At 50.5% G+C, this 26,132-nt stretch overlaps 1 protein-coding gene across 1 annotated transcript; it reads left to right on the top strand.

Annotated features, from left to right (window-relative positions):
- The first annotated feature begins 3,204 nt into the window (after positions 1–3,204).
- Positions 3,205–26,132, top strand: FAM3B (FAM3 metabolism regulating signaling molecule B). Its single transcript, XM_036243154.1, has 8 exons — positions 3,205–3,390; positions 8,967–9,110; positions 9,568–9,682; positions 15,949–16,007; positions 17,367–17,417; positions 18,877–18,964; positions 21,348–21,480; positions 26,033–26,132. Exons 1-8 carry the CDS (start codon positions 3,372–3,374, stop codon positions 26,120–26,122), a joined length of 699 nt encoding a protein of 232 aa, XP_036099047.1. The 5' UTR covers positions 3,205–3,371; the 3' UTR covers positions 26,123–26,132.

Here is a 26,132-nt window from a genome sequence, read left to right as displayed (position 1 = left end):
ATGTCTGAGTGCCTCCCAGCTGCGGCTGTCTGTCCGTGCATGCCACACACGAGCTCACGGAACCTCAGCGATTCTGGAATTATATTCTTCTTCTCATTGCACAGATTAAAACGCAAAATCACGAGGTGCGAGGGCATTCAATCGGTTGCTCGAAATTCCTTAATGCGACGGAACAGTGATTGAAACCCAGCTCTGCCTCACACTAAATTCAAGTGACCTGACCCTTCTGTCTCTGAGAATCTGCTCAGCGTTTCAGTCCGACAACCTGGAGCAGTGGTCCCCGAACGTTCCCACCTCCGGACCCCGCTACACAAAGTGACCGAGGACCCAGAAGAGCTTCTGTTTACATAGGTCATGCACTCAGAATGAAAAGCAAGACATTTTTAAAGGATTTATTTATTTATTCAAAACAATAAAGTATCCCTTTGCACGTTACCATATGTTTATGAAAAATAATTTTATTTTCCAGAACAAAACACCTTACGAAAAGAATGGCATTGTGTTACGTCCTTGCAGATCTCACTAATATCCCTCACAGAAGGCAGCTGGATTCTCGTAGCTCCTGTTCCTCTCGCATTCAGCCTGTTGGCAAAAACCTGGCCTCACAGCGTCCATAGCTGGGGCAGTAAGAAGCATCTTAACACCCTTTCACTTAGCTATGGATCTTCTTTTTTGATGTTATACTAAAACGCACCAAGTAGTAGTTTCTTTTAAGATTAGTTGCACTGTAGAATAGAAAAAAACAAAACAAAAGGACTTTTCTAACTGCTGTGTAAAAATTTATTGGTCTATCCAGCACGTTGATTGGGTCTTTGGCCCTGGCATGACTTTGTACCTTTATAAATCTGTCATCTGCAGACGTGTTTCACTGAGCCGTGCAGACTTCTCGGTACACGGCGGAAGAGTCCCTTGCACAGTCCTGAGAGGGTGAGGGGAAAGGCAACCGATGCCATCGTATTTGTTTTGCTATCATAGTGATCAGTTTTGAACTCGCCAACTCCCCAAAGGGTCTCATGGACTCCCCGGGTCCCAGACCACACTTTGAGGACTACTGGTCTGTGGTATAAGTTGAATGGTCCCTGAATGCAAAGTCCTGTGGGAAGTTATAAAAGAAAGAAAAAAATTAAGGCCGATAATCTTAACATGAAAATGAAAACATAAGTATGTTCAATTTAATATGTGAAACTAAGGAAAGACAAATGAAGATATAAGTGCACAGGCATTACAAAACAGTAAAAACCACTCTAGGTCTGTGTGTGTGTGTGTGTGTGTGTGTGTGTGTGTGTGTGTGTGTGTGTGTGTTGTCTACCTTTGACTGACCTAGGCAGCTAGCTACGTATGACCCAACCCCACCCCTGCCATGGCTCTGGACACTGATAGGTTGCTGGAGAGTTTGGGATGACCAGAGGCCCGTGGAGACAGTGGGAGAGGGTGGCAGAGAGGAGGAGAGGCTTGGTGGGGGCACCTTGAACAAAGGGTATGAGTTAGTGGGGAAGTTCATCCAGGTTGAGATGGGACCACAGCTGTCCCCTCCACGTCTGCTGAGGAATGCTGACAGCCTAGAACGGGCAGCCAGGCCCAGCTGGGAGCAGGCTTTGGAGGCCACTCCGGGGCTGGCATGGCACCTGGTCTGAGCAGCTGCACTGGCTGGACTGAGCTGTGAGTGTGCTTCTGGGGCCCAGGGACTTGCGAGGGCTCACACACCTGTTCTGCTCTACCACTTTTATGTATTTAGTGCTTTCTCTTGTTGATAACATACTTTATTGAGGTATAATTTATATGCAATAAAATACACAAATCCTAGATGTATATAGCTCTATAATGTCTTGCATACAATGTTTGTGCCCAGGTAAAGATAAAGAACTTCTCATCACACCAGTAGGTTTTACCATACTCCTTCCCACTGAACACCTTTCCGCCCACTACGCTCAGAGGAAACTACTGTTCTATCCGCTGTTACCATACATTAGTTTTATTGGTTCTTGAACTTCATTTATTGGGGGTAAAACACAAGTAGGTGGAGACTAAACAATATGCTACTAAACAACCAATGGATCAAAGAGGAAATCAAACGAGAAATCAAAATACCTTGGGACGAGTGAAAATGAAAACACAACTTTCCAAAATTAATGGATGGGATGCAGCAAAAACCTTTCTAAGAGGGACGGTCACAGCCTTACAGGCCTACCTTGAGAAAAAAGAAAATCTCAAACATCTAACTTTACACCTGAAGGAACTAGTAATAGAGGAACCAATCAGCAAAGTCAGTAGAAGAAAGGAAATAACAAAGGTCAGAGTGGAAAATAAATAAAATAGAGACTAAAAGAGGAACAGAAAAGATCGATGAAACTAAGAGCTGGTTCTTCGACGGGATAAACACAACTGACAGACCTCGAGCCAGACGTCAGGGAAAAGGGAGCCCAAATGAAGGAAATCGGAAATGAAAGCGGAGAGATGTCAACCGCCACCGCAGAAATACAGAGGATCATCAAAGAACACCGCGGACGATGATACGCCGACACACTGGACAACAGAGAAGAAATGGAAAATTTCCGGAAACGTACAACCTTCTGAGACTGGCCAGGAAGAAAATCTCATCAGACTGATTACAAGCAATGAAACTGAGGCAGTGATCAAAAACCTACCAACAAACAGAAGCCCCGGACCAGAGGGCTTCGAGGGTGATTTTTACCCAAAATTCAAAGAATTAATACCTACCCTTCTCAAAGTAGTCCCCAAAATTGAAGAACAGCAATGCCTTCTTCAAACACCTGCCTGCCCCCACCCTGGCACCCCCTGGCCTCCGTGTGAACAAGAGGACCTGCAGAGCGGGCACTGAGCTTGGGGCCCGCGGCTCTCTCACCACCGACCTCCCCAGCACCCGGCTCCCCCCCCCCCCACACACACACACTCTGAAGAAGGAAGCAGTAGGCAGTGCCCCGCCTGTGACAAAGCAGGGGGCAGAAGGCTGATCAGGGCGAAGCAAAGAGCCCAGGGCCAGAAGGCTCAAGTCTTGCTTATCTTTGCAGGCATTTCCCCTGGGGAGACATTAAGTTGGGGCCTGGGGCGACTAACCGGTGAGGAAAGGGTGTGTCCTCCCTTCAGGACAAAGCCCCAGTCCCTGGGCGAAGAGCGGGGTCCTCAGGGGCTGCGGACGGGAGCCAGTGGGCTCGCCCGGCGCCCCAGCGCCCCCGCCCGCAGCCGGCGCCCTTCCCGGGTCGGGTCGTCCGCACCTGCCGGGCCGCAGTCTGCCTTTGGCCCGACCTCCGGCGCCTGCCCTAGGGCGTGTTGCCTAGTCCTCCGCCCCGCGCTGGTAGGAAGTCCCCGTCACTGCTGCCTAAGGCCAGGAGGGCGGGAGCAGCACCTGGAAGATGCAAGTGAAGGGTACAGGTGAGTGCGACCCCCACAGCCAAAGGAGGAAACGGGGAACCGGGGCCCCCTCGCAACTTCAGCGACCAACCAGCTGAGCCCGAGGATGGGGCTGGCGCGTGGCCGGGTCTCCTCTCCCAGCTGGGAACAGGAAAGCCGGCAGCCAGTCCAGCGGAGGCGACTAGGCTGGGGGTTCGGAGCAGGTAGCCCTGCAGCGTTTCCTGGGGTCCCCGCGCCTGCCCCACTCGCCCAGCTGGGATTCATGGCAGGGCATCCGTGAGTGTGATTTGGGTGAGCACGGGCAGGGCGCTCCAGGAGCTGGGGTGGGGTGGGTACCTCCAAGGAGAGAGGTGCCTGCAGGGGGGCCCGGACCTCCAGCAGGGGGCTGCCAACTGCGGGTTAGACCTCACCTGAGGGCTCCTCGGCTGAGTCGGGAGTCATTAGCTCCCCCTCCAGTGAGGGGACAGAGAAGCGGAATGCCCACTGTCCTGCTCTGACTGTTCCCCCGTCTTTTTGTAGGGCTGCTTTCACTTTTCACTTATCAAAGTCCTGGAGACAGAGGGATGTTGGGGGGAAGGGAAAGAGGAAGGAAAGACGCAATTATTCCATCAGTTATTTTCTCTCTCAAAGCCTATCTTTCAGACTGTGGCCTCTGTCCTTTGTCCCACGCCTGCGTGTGGCTGCAGGTGTTCTGGAGGTCAGGTGTGACGGTCCTCAGCCACACCTGCCCTTCCTGATTGATTTCGCTGTTTTCTTTCTGTACTCCAAGGAGTCCAATTCCTCCTGAACCAAGGCAGCGTATGCTGTTCGAGAGTGGAAAGTTCTCTTGGCCTCTGTAGAGGTCATTTCCCTGACTGGATATCGGGTCATTAGCCTTGAGGTGTTTGTTAGACTTCCAGCCGTGTGGTCTGGCCATGTGGGCACAGTTCAGAAAGTTCTCAACACCGCCTTTCTGCTGCACTCCCAAAGTGCAGGAAAGCCAAATTTTAGGATTTTTTTAAATTGATCGTGTGAAATAGCCATGTTTGCTACAAAGCCATTTATTTATGAACCGTTTTTGGTAACTTGTTGGATTGTAGGCTACACGGGTAGAGATAGATATGTAAATTTCATAACTATATCGGAAGAATTTTTCATTATTTCTGTATTACATACATATAATGTCATGTTGCTGGTTGCTTAGTAGGAAATGCTGAATGTTGTCAGATTGCTTTCCCACCCACAACTCTTACCCCAGCCTTAGGATGTGTTCATGAACTGCGACGTTCCTCCACGAGAGCGCGGCTGCAGCACCCAGTTTGTATCGTCTGGGTGTGTGAGGTTGGGAGGATATCACCTGCAGACATCCAGAGCCGTGTCGCCTTTGTTTTTATGAGCTGAGGTTTGGCAAAGTTCCTGGGAGCAGCATTTCAGTGAAGCACCCGGTCTAGCCCAGGTAGACAGCGCTCGGGGAAGACGTTCTGCTTCAATGGGTGAAGTCAAGCAGCCAGCGCCCTTCCCCTGACACACAGTCATCCTCCTTTCTTAAGAGTAGGGTGTTTGTGTGAGCATTGTAGGTGGGTTCCCTTGTAGACCTGCTGTGGTGTTCGGGTGTGACATTTCCCAGCCCTTCTGCCACAAAGCCTCCATCAATAGGACAGTGACGACAAACCTGGCCAGTTACAGTGATGGCCCAAGGAGTCTTGGGTTTGATTTCCGGTCAAGGGCACCTACTGGGCTGCAGGTTTGATCCCCGGCCCCAGTAGGGGTCATGCAGGAGGCAACCAGTCAGTGTGTCTCTCTCACATTGATGTTTCTCTCTCTGTCTCTCTCTCCCTCCCTTACTCTTTATCTAAAAATCAATTTAAAAATATCTTCAGGTGAGGCGTAACAAAAAAAGGAGGGGAGCGGTGATGAGGGGATTGTGACAACAATGTTCACAAAGCAGCTGAGTCCCAAATATGGTTCATTACCCCTCAGCCCTCCTAGCCCTTCCAAGACAAGAGGTACAGGTGTGGCCACCTCTGGGGTGAGGGCATCCAGGGTGTGTCGGCCACGCTGCAGCGCCAGCTTCCTCGTTCCACCTGTCCCATTCCTGCCCACCAGTGCCAGGACCTTCAGAAGGGCTCTTGGCACGGCCCCTGGACAGATGGCTGTAGGCATCCTGACAGCCCCCTACTGGAGTTGGTTTGAGGATTGCTTTCTTCTCCAGTGTTAGTGTCCAGGGCCAGCCTGAGACCCCTGAGAACCTGCAGGTGGGATGAGGGTGGGACACAGGCGCACAGGTGCACACACACGCAAGCCCACACGGGCCTGCGCACATGCACGCTTGCGTACTAATTGAGCGTCTCAAGGAGGAAGTGCACTGACTTCCTGCCGGTGCTCAGAAGTGGCCTTTGCTCTGAGGTGGACGCACGTGGGGGACGCATCTGGGAACCGACGGTGACCTTATCACAGTACGAGGAAAGATCGGATCAAGATTGGAGAATCACAGAAGGTTCCTGGACTTTGTGTACTTCATCCCCCCTGCCCCACTTCTGAGGCTGCTCCCCCCGGGCAGGCCCATCTGGGGCCATCTTATCTGAGTCCTGGACTTCCGCCTTTCCCGAGATGAATCTTTACCTGTGCCCACCGGGCGCTGGGTTCTCCTCTGCCGCCCAGCGTCCTGCCTGCTTTGCAATCGCCTGCAGGAGCTGAGCTGGGGCTGCTGGCCAGCCCTCAGACAGGCTCTCCGGGACTGCCTGCCTGCTCCTTGTCCCTCGCCACGTGGCTCCTCGGCCTGCGGCCTCCTGGAGGCGTCTGTAGCTTGTGTCAGAGCCGTGCATGGCTCACCACCAGCCAGCGCCCCATCCTTGATGCCGGGCCTGCCCCCCACCCGGGTGGCTCTGGCTCCAGGTCTCAGCTTCTCCCGGCCACCACAGGATACCAGGCTGTCCCCAGCCGGAAGGTCCTCAGTGGCACCCCTTGCCCAGCCCACAGATACCTTGCAGCCTCCCCAGGAGCCCTGAGAAGTACGCAGAGACGGGGGTTCATCACCCGGCCGGCAGGCCAGCTGGTCTGCGGTTCCACCGTGAGGGTCCGCGGGCTCCTTATGCATTTCTTTCCTCCCCTGTCACTTCCATGTATTTGTCCTCGTTCAGCTGGTGGCAGAGCCGTGTGTTCCTTCCGTGTGGCTGTCCTATACGCTCTTGAAAGGTAGCATCGTGTTCCTTTTCAGTCTTCTCCAAGCCAAACAGCAGCTCTGCTCAAAGATCCCGTGTGACGCAGCGACGAGAAGATCCATGACAGGCTCTGGTGTGCCAATTCCTCAAATGTGACACGTGGAGGAAATAGCCCAGCTGTGACCTGACTCTCACGGGACACAGTGGACTGTTGTGTTCGCTGAACCTAGCGCGGTTGATGCTGACTCGGCGTCCGGAGGCTGCCCCTCTCGGACCCCCGGGGTGCACCCGTAGCGCTTTCTGGAACATTAGCGGCCCACGCACTGTCCTAGGGGTGTGCACACGGTCCTGGAGGGGGTGTCGTGCCACAGAGGCGTGCGAAGGCTGCCATGAGGTGCCTGTGCAGGCCTCCGAGGTGGGGCTGCCTGGCACACTGCGGGGGCCTTGAAGAGGAGGAGGGCACTGGGGGTCTGTGTGGGCGAGGGCCCTCAGGCAGAGGGACCGGCTCCTGCAGAGCTGTATGGCAGGAGAAGGTCCTCCATACCCGGGGCTCTCCTTGGTCTTCTGTGGCTGCTTCCCCAGCGTTGAGATGCTCCTTGCATCCTAGAAGCGACAGTGGCCATGCTGCCCGGGTAGTTCGCACCAGGAAGCCCTGCCTGCATGACGTCCTAACAACCCCGGGCACTGTGTGGTTTGGAAGAGAGAGAATGATCGATGCTGAATCGTGCACTCGGAAAAAGACCAGATCGTCAAGGGGAAATAGAAGCGCCCCGTTCCATGAGTGTCGCTACCCAAGTTAACGAGCCGCACGAGTACCACAGACTCAGCACACACAGCGGTGGAGGGGACCGCAGACAGCTGCACACACAGCGGTGGAGGGGACCGCAGACAGCTGCACACACAGCGGTGGAGGGGACCGCAGACAGCTGCACACACAGCGGTGGAGGGGACCGCAGACAGCTGCACACACAGCGGTGGAGGGGACCGCAGACAGCTGCACACACAGCGGTGGAGGGGACGCAGACAGCTGCACACACAGCGGTGGAGGGGACGCAGACAGCTGCACACACAGCGGTGGAGGGGACCGCAGACAGCTGCACACACAGCGGTGGAGGGGACGCAGACAGCTGCACACACAGCGGTGGAGGGGACGCAGACAGCTGCACTCACAGCGGTGGAGGGGACGCAGACAGCTGCACTCACAGCGGTGGAGGGGACGCAGACAGCTGCACTCACAGCGGTGGAGGGGACCGCAGACAGCTGCACACACAGCGGTGGAGGGGACGCAGACAGCTGCACACACAGCGGTGGAGGGGACCGCAGACAGCTGCACACACAGCGGTGGAGGGGACGCAGACAGCTGCACTCACAGCGGTGGAGGGGACGCAGACAGCTGCACTCACAGCGGTGGAGGGGACGCAGACAGCTGCACACACAGCGGTGGAGGGGACGCAGACAGCTGCACACACAGCGGTGGAGGGGACCGCAGACAGCTGCACACACAGCGGTGGAGGGGACGCAGACAGCGGCACACACAGCGGTGGAGGGGACGCAGACAGCGGCGCTTGCGGGACAGGGAGACCTGCAGGTGCAGGGAACGACGGGGGCTGAGGTCCAGGGCGGAGCTCGGCCAGAGTGCCGGACACGGGTCTGTGTGTTTCACAGCCCGGAGAGGAGGAAGCCTGGGGTTGTGCGCTGGAGGGTTGGAGTCCTGCCTCTTTGTCAGTGACTGTGAACTGGGAAAACAGGGTCTGGGAGAACCACGCACCTGTCCCTGCTCAGGGTGCTGCGGGGAGAGACACCAACCCTCTGATGGCGACCGAGTGTCCCACAATTCAGGTCAGTTCTGACCCTGACCACCCGCAGTTAGTGTCGACCCTGCAGCGTAAGAGGGAGGCCCCACCAGCTGCCCTCTCTTCAGCCGCCAGCCACAAGCCTGGGGCTGCCCGCTCACCGCCGACCAGCAGTGCACTTGGAAGTGTCCTCTACCCCTTTAGACTCCATAATTCACTAGAACAGCTGGCGGAACTGGCCGACGGAGTCCAGCTGGGCTGGGGCAGGACCGGTGAATGGAGAGCTGACGCCTAACCCCATCCATCCACCGAGACGGGGAACATGGGCCCAGGTCTGGCGTGGCGGCTCACAAGGCCGCTCGATAAACTGATGATGGACATTAGCATTCGAGGAAGTTCTAAGACCCAAGCCAGCAGCACACGTAGAAGTGTGGCGTTGAAAACATTCCTGTCTTCTTTGTGTTATCTGCTTCTGTCTACTTCAAACGCTGGTCCCAGCAAAGCCAACTCAGTGGTCATGGTATCGAGGTTCATTACCTGCCCCGCCTCCTGGGAGTAGGTTCTCTCCAGAGCAGCCTGCAGGAATGGCGGGGGGGCAGAGCCGGGGCTGGGCTGCCCGAGGGTGCCTGCCCTGGCCTCCAGGTCCCATCTTGTCGGCCCCCAGGCATCCTGAGAGCAGCACTCTTCATCTCTGCCTCCACGTGCGCCTGGTACTTCGGGTACCTGGTGGCAGAGCTCATTCCGGACGGCCCCCTGGCTACCGCTGTCTACAACATTCGGAGCATCGGCGAGAAGCCCGTCCTCAGAGGTCAGTACCATGGGCCCCAGCAGACGGATACATGCAGCTTGGCTCGGGGCCGGGCAGTGGGTTCTGGCCATTTTACGTGGATGATGCTGATGCCGAGGAGGACGTACTGTCGGACAGCAGGCATTCCAGAAGGGCTCGTTGACTTGGTTTCTGAATCTCCCCATCACGTGACGAGGATGTCAGTTCGATGGCCAGCCATGGGCAGTGATTCCCAACTCTTAAAACACCCCCCCCCCTTTTATACATTTGTTATTTCAAGACAAAAGCGGATTGAAGTAGCTTCGTGTCTTTAGGGAAATTGCTGAAGCTCCTAATGAAAATGGTTGACCCCTTCCCCACTCATGACCTTGGACCGTGCGGGTGTGAAGTCCTGGGGCAGGACAGCTGCGTTCATGGTCAAGCAGTGGGCTCATCTGGTAAACCCTCACGTGACCTGTTATGTTCTTGTTCATTACAGCCCCAGCCCCCAAAAGGCACAAGTATGACCACTGTCCCCCGAACACCTATGCCTACTGGCTGCTCAGCGGCGGGAGCAAGAACAAGTACGCCAAGATCTACTTTGAGAATGAGCTGTAAGTAGCAGCGTGCAAAGGAAGCAGAGCTAGCCCGCCGGGTCCCTTCCTCGCCGAGGCTGGCCCGGCAGCCAGTCTGCCCCCAGGAGAGAAGGCACGTCTCTGACCTCAGGCACAGGCTGCAGCGTCCGGGAGCTGAGGGTGCCACCTGCGCTCCCTGGGGAGGATGTGGAAGGAGGATGTGTCCCCATGTTGAATTCTCTTTTAACAGCAGGTGAAACAAGCCTTCGTTTCTATTTCACACCCTTTGAATACATGTCATGGTCCTTCCAGGTCCGGGGAACATGACACACAGGTTTTCTTCCATTTTAATCCTCACGGATTAAAGCAGGTGTGTGGTTTTTCTTTCCAGCCCATGCCTCCTCATCGCAGGTCTGTGTGGCACCCTTCCCCATGAGGGCCCAGACAGTCCTGCACCGGAACTGTCCCAGCCTCGTGCCCTCCTGCGCTGGGGCCGCCACAGCCCAGTGCACAGACCGGGCTGTTCTCTCCCTGTCTGGAGCTGGGTGTCCAAGATCGAGGTGTGGAAGGGTTGGTTCCTTCTGAGGCCGGAGGGAGAATCTGCTCCAGCCTCTGTCCTTGGCTGGGAGGTGCTTATCTTTTCCCTGTGTCTTTGCATCATCTCCCTCTCTGTGTCTATCTGTGTCCAAATTTCCCCTTTTAAAAAGGACACGATTCATATTGGTGTAGTGATGTGGGGTGATCTCTGTTACCCTGCAGGCAGCCAGGTTGCCCTCACGGCTGGCACAGCTATCACATGGCATCCACTCCACCATCATCCTGGGGATGACCCTCGCCTCCCTCTCCGGAGTTGCAGCCCCTATTTCGAGGACACAAATCTTCCACTTTCTCAGTTTCCTCCCTTGTTTTGCTGGAGCACATCCTCTAGTAACATCCCGAGAAAAGGGTAGAAGGAGAAGTAAAATTTTTAGATTGTTCATGCTTAAAATATGTTCATTCCGTCTGGCCTGTGTGGCTCAGTGGTTGAGCATCGACCCCTGCACCAAGAGGTCGCCAGTTCGATTCCCAGTCAGGACACATGCCCAGGTTGTGGGCCCGATCCCCAGCGGGAGCGTGCAGGAGGCGGCCAATCGATGTTCTGTCTCATCGATGCTTCTCCCTCTGTAATATCAAGGGAAAAAAAATTAAAATAAAATAAAATATGTTCCTTCCCCCTCACAATTAATTGATAGTTTGGCTTAGTATATATTTCTACATTAGAAAGAATTTCTACTTCAGATTTTAAGGTCATTGCTCGGGTCCTACTCACCCTCCCACCAGCAATGTCCAAGCGCGGTAACCAGCCGTGAGAATGCGCTTCTCGTCCAGCGGCAGGGAGTTCATCGCCCAGAGGCACCGCTGCTCGTTCGGAAAGTTATAGTATGTTCCCTTGCGGCCATGCTTCCATGGGCTGCTCTGAGCTCATGACTGAGCACTGTTAACGATCGAAGTATTCATGACACTTGCTGATGATGGTGGGGCAGACTTTACTCAAGGTGGGCCATGGCGATCACCGTGGGGACCTCTGCAGTGGAGGGAGGATTGGACTAACTCTGAGTACAGCGTGGGAAAGTGGGAATTATAGCCAAGGTGAGGCCAGTGAATGGAACACTTCCGAAAGGAAACATCAGGAGTCGGGGGATCCTGGCTAAACCGACCTACCGGGATCCTTGCTGAAGGTAGGCTGGGGTGATCGGACAGCATCTGAGGGTGGGGGATGGAGGATGAGAACCCAATCAGAGATGGAAGGTGATCGGATATCAAACATGGGGGGCTCTAGTTGAACGGACTTAGCAGAATTCTTGCTGAAACTGGACAATGCAGAGAGAAACACTGTAGCCCAAAGTTAGACCTCATTGAGAAAGAGCTCCGGGGAGCCTGAGTAGAACGTGGTGAAGGAGGGAATCTGCCAGCACAGAGGGGTACCAGACAGGTCTGGGCCTGCAGACAGACTCCAGGGTGCCCCAGTGACCTTGCGGAACCCTAGTGAGACTGCATGGTGGCCTGGTCCACCCAAGCTTTTTCCCTCTTTCCTGCACGTTAGGTCAGACTCGCAGCGGGTCTGGCAGCTCTCCCCACCTCTCACAGAGGCACTTTCCCTAAGAGGAGGGACTCCCTGTGCCTTTAATCCTGCTCTGCTCTCTGCTTCTCAGAGGACTCAGATTAGCGTGGTGAGAAGGACTGATTCCCCACCCTCCGTCCAACACAACATGCTGGCAGATGTGTGGATCGCTGCCGTTGTGCGAGATGAACCTTGGTTTCAGGGCAGGTGTTTACTTCACTATTGCTCTTGCAATGGGTGGATTAGAGGATCCCTTTAAACTGAGAGTCTTTGTGTTTCTTTTCTATGAACTGTCTTTGCATATCCCTTGCCCATGTTTATTTCTATCATTGGCCATCTTTATTGATTTATAAGGCTCTTTATATATATTAAGGTAGTTAGCCCTTTTATGCTGTAAAAATTCTCTCCATATTTTGTTGTTTCATTTATTAAAATAGTATTTTTCAATATGCTTATGCCTTAGTTAATATATGACCTTTAACAAAGCAAAGAAACTGTAACCATATAGTGAAAGCAAACATTTTAAAGGCAACAAAAAACCAACAACAAAAACCAATATGATGGTTTCACAAACAAGTATATCTCACACAATAGTTGGTGGTCTGAAAACTGCCAATTAAAGGTAAACAACTCTTACATTGGCTTACAGCACGTAACCCCCAAATTCTGCTACAAGTAAGAACACACACAAGAATTGCGGTCACTGGGCAAACCACCACCCTGAAACTAGAAAGACAGGCAGAGTCATAAAATCAGAGCTTACCTGAAGCAGAAACCTCAGCTGAAAAATTACGCTCAGAGACTCTTCCCTGTGCCTTCCTCTTCGTTCTCATTTCCCACTGCTCCCATCCCCATTATGATTTTCTTTAGTTTCGGATTTCTCTTTCTGTTAAAAGTAAACAAATTGTCTATGTATAATTAATATATCCCCATGTTTGTGTCTTAAATTTGTATATGTATGTGTATATGTGTGAGTATACCTATGTATGTAGCAAAATCTGTGCACAGTTTTGCACTTTTTCACTTAACAGTGTAATAGAGACCACCCCCTATCAGTCCACAGAGACTGTCTTCATTCCTTTTCACGGGTACATAATGTTCCATACATGGATGTATCAGTGTTTATTCAATCAGTTCTACACTGATAGATGCTTTCAGTGTTTGAATTCTTTTGATATTACAAATAATACTGCAATTAATAACCTTGTGAATATGTTGTTTTGTAATGAATTAGAATGAAGTGAACACTTCCACAATCGCCATGCAGGCTAGAAACAGACTATCAATGTCTGTTCGACATTGATACCCCTTCCGAAATGCAGCCCCCTTTACTTACTGCCCTGGTTAACCTCTATTCTGTCTTTTACAGTGATCATTTTCTTGTTTTTCTTGATAGTTTTACAGCAAAAGCATGCATTGTAAAACACTGTTGTTTAATTTTATCTATTTTGAACTTTATATAAATGTAATCATAAACCTTATACTCTTTTATGTCTTACTTCTTTACTCAAAATTGTATTTTTGAGAATTATCCCTGATGTTGGATAAAGCTATTGTTCATTGATTTACACTGGTGTGTAATATGCCGTTGCATGTACGCACTACAATTTATTCATCCATTCTACTGAGTGACATTTAGATCATTCCTAGTTTGGAGCTGTTATAAATAACGGTGCTACGAATAGTCCTGTTCATGTCTCTCAGTGTGCTCTTGCATATATTTTGGTTGGGTTTCGTTCTTTTTGGGAGGAGAGGCCCCACGACCACCCTCAACGTCAGTGACATTCCAGAAGTACTCATAAGACTTAATGACCACTAATATTTGTAGATAAGGTTTCTTACAGCAGAAGATACAGAACAAAAACTTTTGTAAGGCCTCTTCTGATGTTGCATTTCTCAGTTTACGTTTCTCTGAAATATTTTTATTTCCTCTTTATTGATGAAAGATACTTATTATTTTCTTACAACCCATTCCAGGTACAATTCATTGTGTCCTGGCTTCCATTGTTTCGCTTAAGCAGTCAGCTAACAGTTGAATTGTTGATGTTGTGAAATTGACCGACTTTTTCTCCCTCTCCGGTTGCCTTTAAGAATTTTTGTTTATCTTTGGTCTTCACCACTTGTACCAGGCTGTGTCTGTTGTTGTTGCTTTATCTTATTTTGGAGTTTACTGAGCTTCTTTAGAAGAAGAAACAAACAAAAAAAACTCTTAATATTTTTTTTTTATGAATTTTTATTTATTTTTTTGTTACAGATATTTTACCTTTTTACCCCATTGGCACCCCCCACCCCACCCCCCCTCCACCCTGTCCCCGGCTTAGTTGTCCATGTCCATTGGTCATGCGTACATGCCTATAAGTTCTGTGGTTTATCTCTTCCCACCCCCCCACCCCCCATCCCCTCTTCTGAGGGATGTCAGTCTGTGCCCTACTTCCATGTTTCTGGGTCTACTGTATTCCTCAGACTGTTATGTTCATTATATTCCGTATATAAGTGAGATCATGTGGGATTTGTCTTTTTCTGCTTGGCTTCTTTCACTTAGGATAATACTTTCCAGGTCCCTCCATGTTGTCTCAAAGGATAAGAGATCTTTCTTTCTTACCACTGCATAGTACTCCATTGTGTATATGTACCACAGTTTTTTTATCCATTCGTCTACTGGTGGACACTTGGGCTGTTTCCAGATCTTAGCTATTGTAAATAGTGCTGCTATGAACATGGGGGTACATATATTCTTCCTGATTGGTGTTTCAGGCTTCTTAGGGTATATTCCCAGCAGTGGGATCACTGGGTCAAATGGAAGTTCAATTTTTAATTTTTTGAGGTAGCACCATATTGTTTTCCATAGCGGCTGCACCAGTCTGCATTCCCACCAGCAGTGTATTAGAGTCCCCTCATCTCCACACCCTCGCCAACACTTGTTGTTTGATGATTTGTTGATGGCGGCCATTCTGACAGGTGTGAGGTGATACCTCATTGTTGTTTTAATTTGCATGTCTCTGATGATTAGTGATGTTGAGCATTTCTTCATATGTCTCTTGGCCATTTGTATGTCCTGTTTGGAGAGGTGTCTATTCAGCTCCTCTGCCCATTTTTTAATTGGGTTCTTTGTCTTCCTTTTGTGGAGTTGTATGAGCACTCTATATATATTGGAAATTAACCCCTTATCTGATATATCATTGGCAATGATGTCAACCTCTTAATATTTTTTAAATTAATTTTTAGAGAGGGGAGAGAGAGAGAGAGAAATATCTATCGATTGCCTCCCACATGATCCCAACCAAGGATCAAACCAGCCACCCTCTGGTGTATGGGACGATGCTCCAACCAACTGAGCCATCCAGTCAGGGCTGAGCTTCTTAAATAGATATGTATTGAAGTCTTTCATCACATTTAATAAATTCTCTGTCATTGCATTTTCTGCCGCATTTATTTTTTTCCTCTTCTTCTAAGATTCTTAATGAAACGTGTTGCACTTTATTATTATAATCTCTATAGCTACAGTCTATTTTGTATTTTCCATTTTGTATCTCTCTGTTCTTCTTGTGAACAGACCTGATTTCTTCTGAACTGCTGTCCAGTTTACTAATTCTTTCTTCTACTGTGCCTAATCTGTTAAACCTTCCATTAGCTACAGATTTTAGTTATTATATTATTTTAGTTTTAAAATCTCATTTGGTTCTTTTATAATCTTTATATCTTTTTTGTAGTTTCTAGGTCTGAAATTTTTTATTTTATTCATCGTCTTCTTAACCATATTAAAAGTAGTTACTTGAAAGTCTGTTGGCTAATCCTACTATTTGGAGCCTGTGAGTCTATTACTATTATCTATGTGTTCTGCTGGTTCCATTGGCTCTTGCTTATGTTCTAATGCATTTTTAAAATGATATATTTAATTATTTTTACAATGCCTCACTTTACAGATTATTTGTGGTCCCTAAAAAAAAAACCAAATATAGATTATTTTTCCAAATACAGATTTAAAAAATTAAACAAAACACAGAGAAGGACTGGCAGAAGCGGGGTGAAACCATACGGGCAGACCTGGGGCCACAGGCTGTCCTGGGCTGAGCCTCCCTTTGCCCTCAGATTCCTGGTGACAGTGGGCGGGGCAGTGGCCCCCGGGGGAGGCCTCACGGAGCAGGGAGGGCTGCCCTCAGCTGGGTAAGAAAGTTCCTTTGACTGACATTTATTTGCATTTCAGGCTCATAGAAGAAATGACTGGAAATGTTGGGAAAGGAATAAATATTGCCCTTGTCAATTGTAAGTTATTAAACATTTTCTTTAAAACTTCTCTACAAACACTGTGACAGGCTTTTCCAAGATACCTTGGGTTTTCCATGGTTTTTGCATCGATCCAGTTTAGGTTTATTTGTTTATTTTATCTATTTATTTTTGTCAATCCTCATCTGAGGATATTTTTCCACTTCTTTTTAGATAGAGTGGAAGGAAGGGGGAGAGAGAAACATTGATGTGAGAGACACATTGATTGGTTGCCTCCCACCTAACCCCAGCAGGGGCCAGCTGGGGAGCAAACCTGCAACCCAGGTACGTGCCCTTGACCAGGAACCAAACCTGCGACCCTTCTGTCCATGAGCCGATGCTCCAACCGATAAGCCAAACTGGCCAAGGCTAGGTTTATATTGTAATGCATCTTTTAAATAATATATTTAATTATTTTTACAATGCCTCACTTTACAGATTAGTTGTGGTCCCTAAAAAAAGAAAACCGAAATCAAATATAGATTTTAAAAATAAAACAAAACACAAAGAAGGGCTGGCAGACGCAGGGTGAAACCCTACGAGCAGACCTGAGGCCACAGGCTGTCCTGGGGCTGAGCGTCGCTTTGCTGTCAGATTCCTGGTGACCCACTAGAGGGCGACTCCACCGCTAGCTCCTGCCTCTGTGTAACAGAGGGGACGAGGGTCTCAGGGGAAGCAATGCTGGGCCTCCTCTGAGGCCTGGGAAAGACGTTCTGCAAGGATCGCCCCTGGGGACCCCGACGATGACAACCGCAGCAGGTTTGGAGAAGGGGTTTTACATGGTGTCCCTGCAGCACGCTGAGCACGTTGTCCAGTGACAGCAGGGCTGCAGGTACCCGAGACAGACTGTGCCCTGCATGATAATCCGGAGGGGGACCCAAAGTAAGAAGCAAAAAAGGCCGAGGTGGGAACTCGGGGGACTCTGTGAGAAGAGGCAGGTGTGACAGGAAAGTGTCGGATCAAAGCTCACGGGGAGCCGCGGGAAGGAAGTCCTGGAGCAGCTGAGGGGCCCCTGTGGTCTCTCTGCCCTGCATCGCTTGGGGCACCCGCCCCCCCAGGGCTGCGGCCATCTCCAGGCTGGGTCACTGCTGCAGCCAAGGTTCCTGGAAAGAACCCGGAGGAAACGGACCATGCAGGGAACGCCCACGCCATGAGTGCACCCTGAGTCCCCGTGAACGTGCTTCTAAATACGGTTTTTTCCTTTATTGATTTTAGAGAGAGGAAGGGAGAGATAGAAACATCGATGAGAGAGAACATCGATCGACTGCCTCCTGCCTGCCCCCCACCGGGGATCGGACCCACAACCTGGGCCTGTGCCCCAACTGAACGTTCTTTTAAAACTGTTCCTTTTCTTTTCAGATACGACTGGGAAAGTGATAGCAACACAATATTTTGATATGTTTCAAGATGGTAAGATAACCCTTTTCTGTTAGAATGGAAATGAATTAGAAACATAAGTCAGGATTTAAAAAACACAAACAAAATGCCAAACATTCTTATTTTGTCCACTGAGAGAGTTGCCAGAAGCTCCTGCTGAGTATCCCAGGGGGGTCGTCCACGCGTCCTGGGGGGGGGGTCGTCCACGCGTCCTGGGGGGGGGGTCGTCCACGCGTCCTGGGGGGGGGTCGTCCACGCGTCCTGGGGGGAGGGTGTTCACGCGTCCTGGGGGGGGGGCGTTCACGCGTCCTGGGGGGGGGGCGTTCACGCGTCCTCCCAGGGTGGGGGCGTCCACGCGTCCTCTCAGTCTTTGAGTCCACATAACACAGTCTGGAGGCATTATCTAGAAAATTCCTTTTCTCTGGTCACACGTGCCCTGAATCTTTTCCTTCTGTTCCCTTATTAGATAATGAGAAGAGACTTTTTTTAAAAAAAAATTTTCTTTATTAATTTTTTAGAGAGAGAGGAAAGGAGAGGGAGAGATAGAAACATCAATGCGAGAGAACATCGACTGGCCGCCTCCTGCACGCCCCCCACTAGGGACTTGGCCCACAACCTGGGCATGTGCCCTGACCGGGAATCCAACTGGCAACCTCTTGGTGCAGGGGTGGACGCTCAACCACTGAGCCACACCGGCCGGGAAGAAGAGACATTTTTAAATTAAATACATGTAAAATAATGCAATCAGCATTCAGTCCTGAATATCATCATAATTCCCGTCCTGTACCTGGTGCTCACTGGGCTCCACGCACACAGTCCTGGGCCCACGACCCCCTCTCTCCTTCAGTAGTCTGTCTGTTCTGGGCACTGGGTCTTGACTACAATTGTCATCAGGATAGGCCAATCCCTTTTGTTTTTATAATACTGAGAGTCATTAACAATAAAAGTCTCTATAAAGATAATGGAGACGAGCAATGAGAAATGCTGGGGTCCCACTTTGCGGGAATTAAGTATTTTTCCTCTGTGGCCGACTCAACCCTAACTATACATATCTAGCCCCAGGGCTGAGTGATGGGGTTTGGGATGGCTCTCTGTTCCTGTAGGGCATAGACAGGCCTCTTGGCAAAGACTTCCCAGCAGGGTGTGTCCGCACTCGCCTCCACTCCGCACACCGGTGCCTGGGGCTCCTCCCCACGGGGTGCTCACGCGTGGGCGGGCTTCCTTAGTCATGGCAGAGAACTCCACCGGTGCCACCAAGTCGCTGCTGGTTTGGAGTCTGAGTTGAATCCTTTGATCGGACCGCGCTCGGACCGCAGCCGGCCCCACGAGAAGCCCAGCAGCTGTCCACCAGAGAGCTGGAGTGCCGCGGGCACGGTGGCAGAGGGGCTCTGGGACCCGAGACCGCGCAGAGGATACTGATGCGGAGGGCCGGGGAAGCCCTCAGTGTCTCCCCGAACAGTGCTCCTAAAGCTGGTTTGCACTGACCCCACAGATAACTCCGAACCGATGACCGAGTTCATTCAGGGCGCTCCTGCGAAGTCCCTGCTCCTCATGATGACCCACGACGATGGCAGCAGTCGGTGAGTGTGTGTGGCTTTGCCACTGCAGTGGGGGAGGGAAGAGAAGCCGGCAGGACGGAGAGTGCCCGGGGCCCCTCCGCACCCTCCAGGGAACAGTGAGCCGCCAGGAAGCAGGATGCTTCGCTGAGGGAAAGTAGGGGAGCATGACAAAGCAGACGGCGTTTCAGTGACCAGCACTCAAGCGCTAGACGCCAAGATTATGTCCAGGTCGCAAGACAGCTACCGCTGACCAGAATGAGAAGAGCAAGCCAGGAAGGCCACGCCCACGGTGGGACGTACAGAACCATGAGATTGAGAACATTTCTCTGCCTGAGGAGCCAAGGAAGGACGCACACACACGCACACAAACACTCATGCACACAAACACACGCACACACAGACACACACACGCACACACAGACACACACGCACACACATGCACACACAGACACACACGCACATGCACACAAACACGCACATGCACACAAACACACATGCACACACAGACAAACACGCACATAAACACACGCGCACACAAACACACATGCACATAAACACACACGCACACAAACACACACGCACACAAACACACATGCACACAAACACACGCGCACACAAACACACATGCACACAAACACACGCACACACAAACACACACGCACATAAACACACGCGCACACAAACACACACGCACACAAACACACACGCACACAAACACACATGCACATAAACACACGCGCACACAAACACACATGCACACAAACACACGCACACACAAACACACACGCACATAAACACACGCGCACACAAACACACACGCACACAAACACACACGCACACAAACACACATGCACATAAACACACGCGCACACAAACACACATGCACATAAACACACGCGCACACAAACACACATGCACACAAACACACGCGCACACAAACACACATGCACATAAACACACGCGCACACAAACACACGCGCACACAAACACACACGCACACAAACACACACGCACATAAACACACGCGCACACAAACACACACGCACACAAACACACACGCACACAAACACACATGCACATAAACACACGCGCACACAAACACACATGCACATAAACACACGCACACACAAACACACATGCACATAAACACACGCGCACACAAACACACATGCACATAAACACACGCACACACAAACACACATGCACATAAACACACGCACACACAAACACACATGCACATAAACACACGCACACACAAACACACATGCACATAAACACACGCGCACACAAACACACATGCACACAAACACACGCGCACACAAACACACATGCACATAAACACACGCGCACACAAACACACATGCACACAAACACACGCACACACACACGCGCGCACACAGGCGCACGCGCGCGCACACGCACTGCTTTCCTGGGGAGAAGCCGACCTAGCCCCGGCTTTCCCCTCCTGCTCTTCTGACGAAGGTGTGTCTTCACTGCCCAGCGTCTCAGAACCTCAAAGCGCTTATTTGCACGACTGTGAGTTTCAAAAACGGGTCTCCTGAGCACAGGACTTCCCAGATTACTTAAACCTCAGATTTTGTTTTTAATAGAACTTCTTACCAGACTGAAGTTTTTTGATGCACACTTGGAAAAACTCAGATTTAACTCATTTTCGAATATCTAAACTTGTTACTTTTTTCTTTTTCTTTCTACCCTCCTTCCTTAGCTTATTCTTTTTTTTTTTTTAATTCTTACCCAAGGATATGTTTTTATTAATTTTAGAGAGAGAGGAAGGGAGAGGGTAAGAAAGAGAGAAAAAACACTTGTGTGAGACAGAAACTTTGATTGGTTGCCTCCCATACTCACCCCGACCAGGGATCGAACCCACAACCTGGGTATGTGCCCTGGCCAGGAATCAAACCGGTGACCTTTCTGTGTACAGGACGATGCTCCAGCCAACTGAGCCACCCAGCGGGGCCTTAGCTTACACTGAAGTTGCAGCCTTTTACAATGGCAGTAATACTGGCATTTCTGAATATGAAAGGGACACTTTCGACCTTGGCTTTCACCTTTCCGTAACTTCTGCCACCTTAGTTTGTGGTCAGTGAACAGGGGGGTGAGCAAGGACCGGAAATTGTGGTGTCTGAGGGTGGCGGTGTGCTTGAACACACAAAGGCTTTTCGGAGTTGAGAGTTAAAAGTCGGTGCCCACAATTGAGTTGAAAGAGCCCAGGATGTTGTCACGTGTTTAACTGGAACTCTGACTGACTCAGCCAGCGAGGTGCCCCTTTTCCTGTTTACGCCCCAGGAGATGAGTGGCTTTAGAAAGCTCTGTCCTGGGACAGGCAGTGTGCCCCACAGGGTCCCCACGCGAGACCTCCAAACGCTCTCCCCTTCATCCCCAGGCTGAAGGAGGACGCCAAGAAAGCCATCGAAGCACTTGGAAGCAAAGAAATCAGGAACATACGGTTCAGGTCAAGCTGGGTGTTTCTCACGGCAAAAGGGTTTGACCTCCCTGCGGGAATTGAGAGAGAGAAGGTGAGTGGTGGTTATTGTTTTTTCTTCTAGTCGACACGCGATAACGATATTAGCTTCAGGCGTACAGACAGTGATTCAACAGGTGCATACCTCACAACCTGCTCACCCAGTCTGGTAACCATCTGTCACCCCAGTCGTGGTTAGGAGATGTCCCTTCCCGCAAGTGGTTAGTACAGTACGGGCTGTGATTTGAAAAGTCGCCAGTCAGTTGCAGTTCCCGATGTCTGGATCCGACCCTGTGAAGAGTCCATGCACCGGGCGATGCGGGGGTGGTCGCCTGGTCACTTCTCCACCCAGGGGTCCTCACTCCTAAATCTGGGGTGGGGTGTGGAGTCACACCTTCCACTCAGCAGGTGCCTGATGCGTCATTACGGGTCAAGCTGTCCATGCTGAGAATGGAGGTGGTTCTCATTAGAGCAGCATTAGAAAGTTTCCATTCTCAAGCCTCCTTAAAAGTGGAAAACTCGGAGTGGACTGCGGGTGCTGATCTCCCACCACGCTGCAGTCAGCACAGCGCCTCCCCTTTGCCTCCGTGGGGCACAGTCACAGTTCCTGGGGCGGGGGCTCAGACCCCGCCCGCCCGCGCCCCCAGCGCGCCGAGAACCAGCGGCCGCGGAACCTTGGGCAAGTGGAGCTTTCGTTGCTGTTACTGCAACGTGTTCAGGGCCGATCTGAACACGTTATTTCGCAAAGAAAAGTAAACAGCAAAAGGATGAAGTTCTACCGTGGTCGCCTGTGAAAACTGCAGCTGGGGGTCGGGGACATGTCGTAGGATTTGCAAGCTGACGCCTGCAGGGACGATGGCGGTCTCTTTCGGACTGTGCGGCTCTCCAGAAACAGTGCCGAGACTCGAGACTCGGGCTTCGGACGGAGCTGGCCGCCTGCCAGGCAGCGAGACCGCCCCTCCCCCTGGGCAAAGGGCCTCCTTTCCACGAGAGAGAAATCCAAAGGAGGCAGAGATTTCAGTGTCTGCGGGGCGTGCCACAGGTTGCTTCTGACGTCAGGTGAGGACACCGGGTTCAGGTCCCCTGCTCACACTGTCGGACATGGTGATGGGTCTGGGAAGGAAGACAAACAGAAGCAGGCGGGTGGCTGGGTCCCTCCCTAGTCGGCAGGACCACCCAGGTGGAGGAGAAGGGGTTGGATGAGGGTGAGTTCAGTGCAGCCACACAGGTAACTGATGACAGATGCCCAGGGAAAGCCCTGGGCCCTCCGACGCCCTCTGCTGTAGCCCTCCAGAGCCCGGGAGCCCAGTCATTTTAGCACGCGTGCGCAACAGCGTGTTTTCTCCTTGTACCCTGTGCCCTTCCACGGCCGAGGAGCGTTTCCCCAGGCCCCGCCTAGACCACTCTTTACTAATGATCGGGTTTGGACACCAAGTGTGCTTGTGACCTCAGGGCTGGTCCTGAGTGAGGCATGCCCTGGGCTCCGTGTGGCGGCTCTCCCCGGGCCACCCTGCCGGGACCTGCAGTGGGGAGGTGAGCCAGGTGCGGCTGGGAGGGCGGCTTGGCGCCCAGGGTCAGATTTGCCAGGGGCCACGTGTGACCCTGAAAAAGCCACGTTGCCTCTCTGGGCTTGAGTTTTTGGGTCTGTGTGATGAAATGAACGCTAGATAATTCTTCTGCAGCTGTGGGGTGGGTATGTGCTGCATTTGCCCTTGGCCTTCCGCAGGCTCACCCAGGACAGTGACACGGGACCACCTTCTCCACCTCTCGTGTGATCTCGTCTGGTATCTTATAGGTCTCCAGGCTTTATCTACCCGCTGTGTGGCTTTAGGCAAGTTACTTAACCTCTCTGTGCCTCAGAATCACCCCTTGTGAGAAAGGGAGGAGGACAGCACCTATCATACAAGAGTCAGTGAGGACTAAGTGACTGAAACATGAGAGATTTAGCAAGAAACTGAGCATAGAGCCCAGTTAATCCAGAGCAACTAGGCTTTTCTAGAACTTCATCAGTTCTTTCCAACCAGCCCACCCCAACCGCCCTCTCAACCTGAGCCTCCTTAAAAAGCACTGATGCTTGCCCTGGCCAGTCTGGCTCAGCGGCAGAATGTCGGCCCGCGGACCAATGAGTCGCAGGTTCAATTCTGGCCAAGGGCACGTACCTCCGTTGCGGTTCGTCCCCAGCCCTGTTCGGGGTCGTGCAGGAAGCAACCAGTCAATATGTCCCTCTCGCGTCGATGTTTCTCTCTCTCCCTTTCTCTCCCTCCCCCTCTATCTGAAGATAAATAGAAAAATTTCCTCTGGTAAGGATTAAAAAAAAAAAAACACCGATGCTCAGGCCACTGAACTGGAATCCCAGAGGGCGGGCTTGGCGGGGTTCCTGGTGTACAGAGGGGGGACCCACTGCGTTGATTTTCCTGAGGAAATGGAGAACCCACTTCCTGTGCACATCCAAACTCCCCTTCACACCCCAGCTGGCTTTAAACAGAAAGGGACGAGTGGACCCTAAGCTTCCTGGGGAAACTCGAGGGAGCCAGCCAGACGGCCAGGGCAGTCTGGGAAAAGAAGAACAAAGCTGAAGGACTCACACGTCCCGATTTCAAAGCTCACTACAGAGCCACGGTAATCAGGCCGGTGTGGTACTGGCGCAAGACGGACGTACCGGCCCACGGCTAGAATCGGGAGTCCAGCAATAACCCCTCCCATGTTTAGTCGGTTGGTTTTCCACGAGGGCACCGACAGCACCGCGTGGGGAACGAGTCGTCTTCCACGTGCGGCGCTGAGGCCATGGGCCGCCCACGCGAAGGATGAATCCGGAGTCCTGCGTCACTCCAAAGGTGGAAACTAAGTCAAAATGGGTCAAATGACTAAATGTGGGAGCTAGAACCATAAAACTTAAAGAAGGAAACGTAGCCATAAATCTCTGTGACCTTGAATTAGGCAGTAATTTCTTAGCTACACCCCAAAAGCATAAACAAAAAAAAAAAAAGAAAAAATAGATAAACTGCATTTCATAAAAGTTTAAAACTCTTGTGCATCAAAGAACACCCCCAAAAATGTGAAAAGACAACCTACAGAATGGGAGAAAAAAATTGCAAATAAAGGACTCATACCCAGAATGAACACAGAACTCTTACAGCTCCATAACGAGAAGACAAATAGCCCAATTTTAAAGTGGGCAGAAGATGTGAATAAATTAACTCCAAAGAAGACATCCAGGCAGCAATAAGCACGAGAGAAGATGCTCGTGACCAGCTGTCAGGAAAATGCAGACAAAAGCCCCAGTCAGACACCACCTCACCCTCACTAGAATGGCTGTAACAAAAAACAAAAAGCATCGTAAGAAGTGTTGACAAGGATGTGGAGAATTTAGAACCTCCATACACTTTTGCAAGAAACGTGATAATACGGCTACCTTGGGAAACATTCTGGAAGTTCCTCAGAAAATCAGGCACGTGGGTACCATGTGACCTAACAACGCCACTCCTAAATATAGACCCAAGAAGATGGAACCATGGTCACACGTGCTGTGTACATGTATGTGCATAGCAGCATTATTCACAACAGCCAAAAAGTGAAACAACCCAAATGTCTTATTAATATATAAAAGTATATAAATAAAATATGGTATAGCCATACCTGGAATATTATTCAATCATATAAAGAAATAAAGCACTGATACATGCAACAACATGGATGGGCCTTGAAAACATGCTAAGGAAAGAAAACAGAACACAAAAGACCATATACTGCTCATTTTATTTATATGAAATTTCCTGAATAGACAAAATCCGTAGAAACAGAAAATAGCCCAGTGAATATCTAGGGCTGTGGGAGACGAGGAAGGACCGCGTAGGGTGCGTGGTTTCTTGTTCATTGTGATGGTTGCATATCTGCGAATATACTAAAAACCACTGAAGTGTACACTTTGGGTGAATTTTATAGTATGTACATTATATCTCAAAGCTGTTAAGTATAAAAGGATATATAACTAGAATTTCAAAGTTTAGAAGGTATATTATTCTTTTTAAGCATTAATTAAGACACTCCATTATCTGCAAAAGAATTGAAAATATAAAGGGCTAAACCTGCATGAATATGAACACGCGTTTGCTGAGCTAGGAATTGTGCTGTTACCCTAAAAGATGTCGTCCTGCTCCCAAAGAATGAAAACCCAACGTTAGAGCCTGCTGTTTAATACAGCAGCTACTAGGCAACTTTGCATTTCTGTTTATTAAATGTATTACTGTCATTGAATTTATTGAAATCAAATAGAACTCAGAATGCAGTTCCCCCCTCGCACTGGGCACAAGTACTGGACAGCCAGCTATGGCGAATGGCTACTCTATTGGACAGTGTTGATCACGGAATATTTTACATCATTGCAGAAAGTTCTGGAGCTGCACTAACACCTGGTTCAAACAGTCTTAGGAAGCACGTTCAGAGAAAATCAAGTACCCAGAGTGGGTTGGAGCAAATTCCATTCTAAAAAGTGATTCTAGCCACTTCCTTGAATGGAATTCGTCATCAACAGGACTTTGCTCAGAGCTGACATGTTAAATATTTGTTGACTAGCAAATAAATAAAATTCTTGTCTTTCCTTTACACAGATCGACCACTCTATTAATGCAAAGAACAGAAACTTGGACTGGCCTGAAGAAATACAGATAAAAGGCTGCATACCGAAGGAACCAAGCTAACATTGTGCAG

Source organism: Molossus molossus, unplaced genomic scaffold (assembly GCF_014108415.1).
Source record: "Molossus molossus isolate mMolMol1 unplaced genomic scaffold, mMolMol1.p scaffold_m16_p_5, whole genome shotgun sequence".
In the NCBI taxonomy this organism is placed as follows: domain Eukaryota; kingdom Metazoa; phylum Chordata; class Mammalia; order Chiroptera; family Molossidae; genus Molossus; species Molossus molossus.
The sequence above is the reverse complement of the archived record's forward strand: the minus strand, read 5'-3'. Positions and strand labels throughout refer to the sequence as shown.

Coding starts and splice junctions, on each gene's coding strand:
- FAM3B (XM_036243154.1), top strand. Junction 9,111..9,567: donor CGAGAAGCCCGTCCTCAGAG/GTCAGTACCATG, acceptor TGTTCATTACAG/CCCCAGCCCCCAAAAGGCAC. Junction 16,008..17,366: donor AAATATTGCCCTTGTCAATT/GTAAGTTATTAA, acceptor TTTTCTTTTCAG/ATACGACTGGGAAAGTGATA.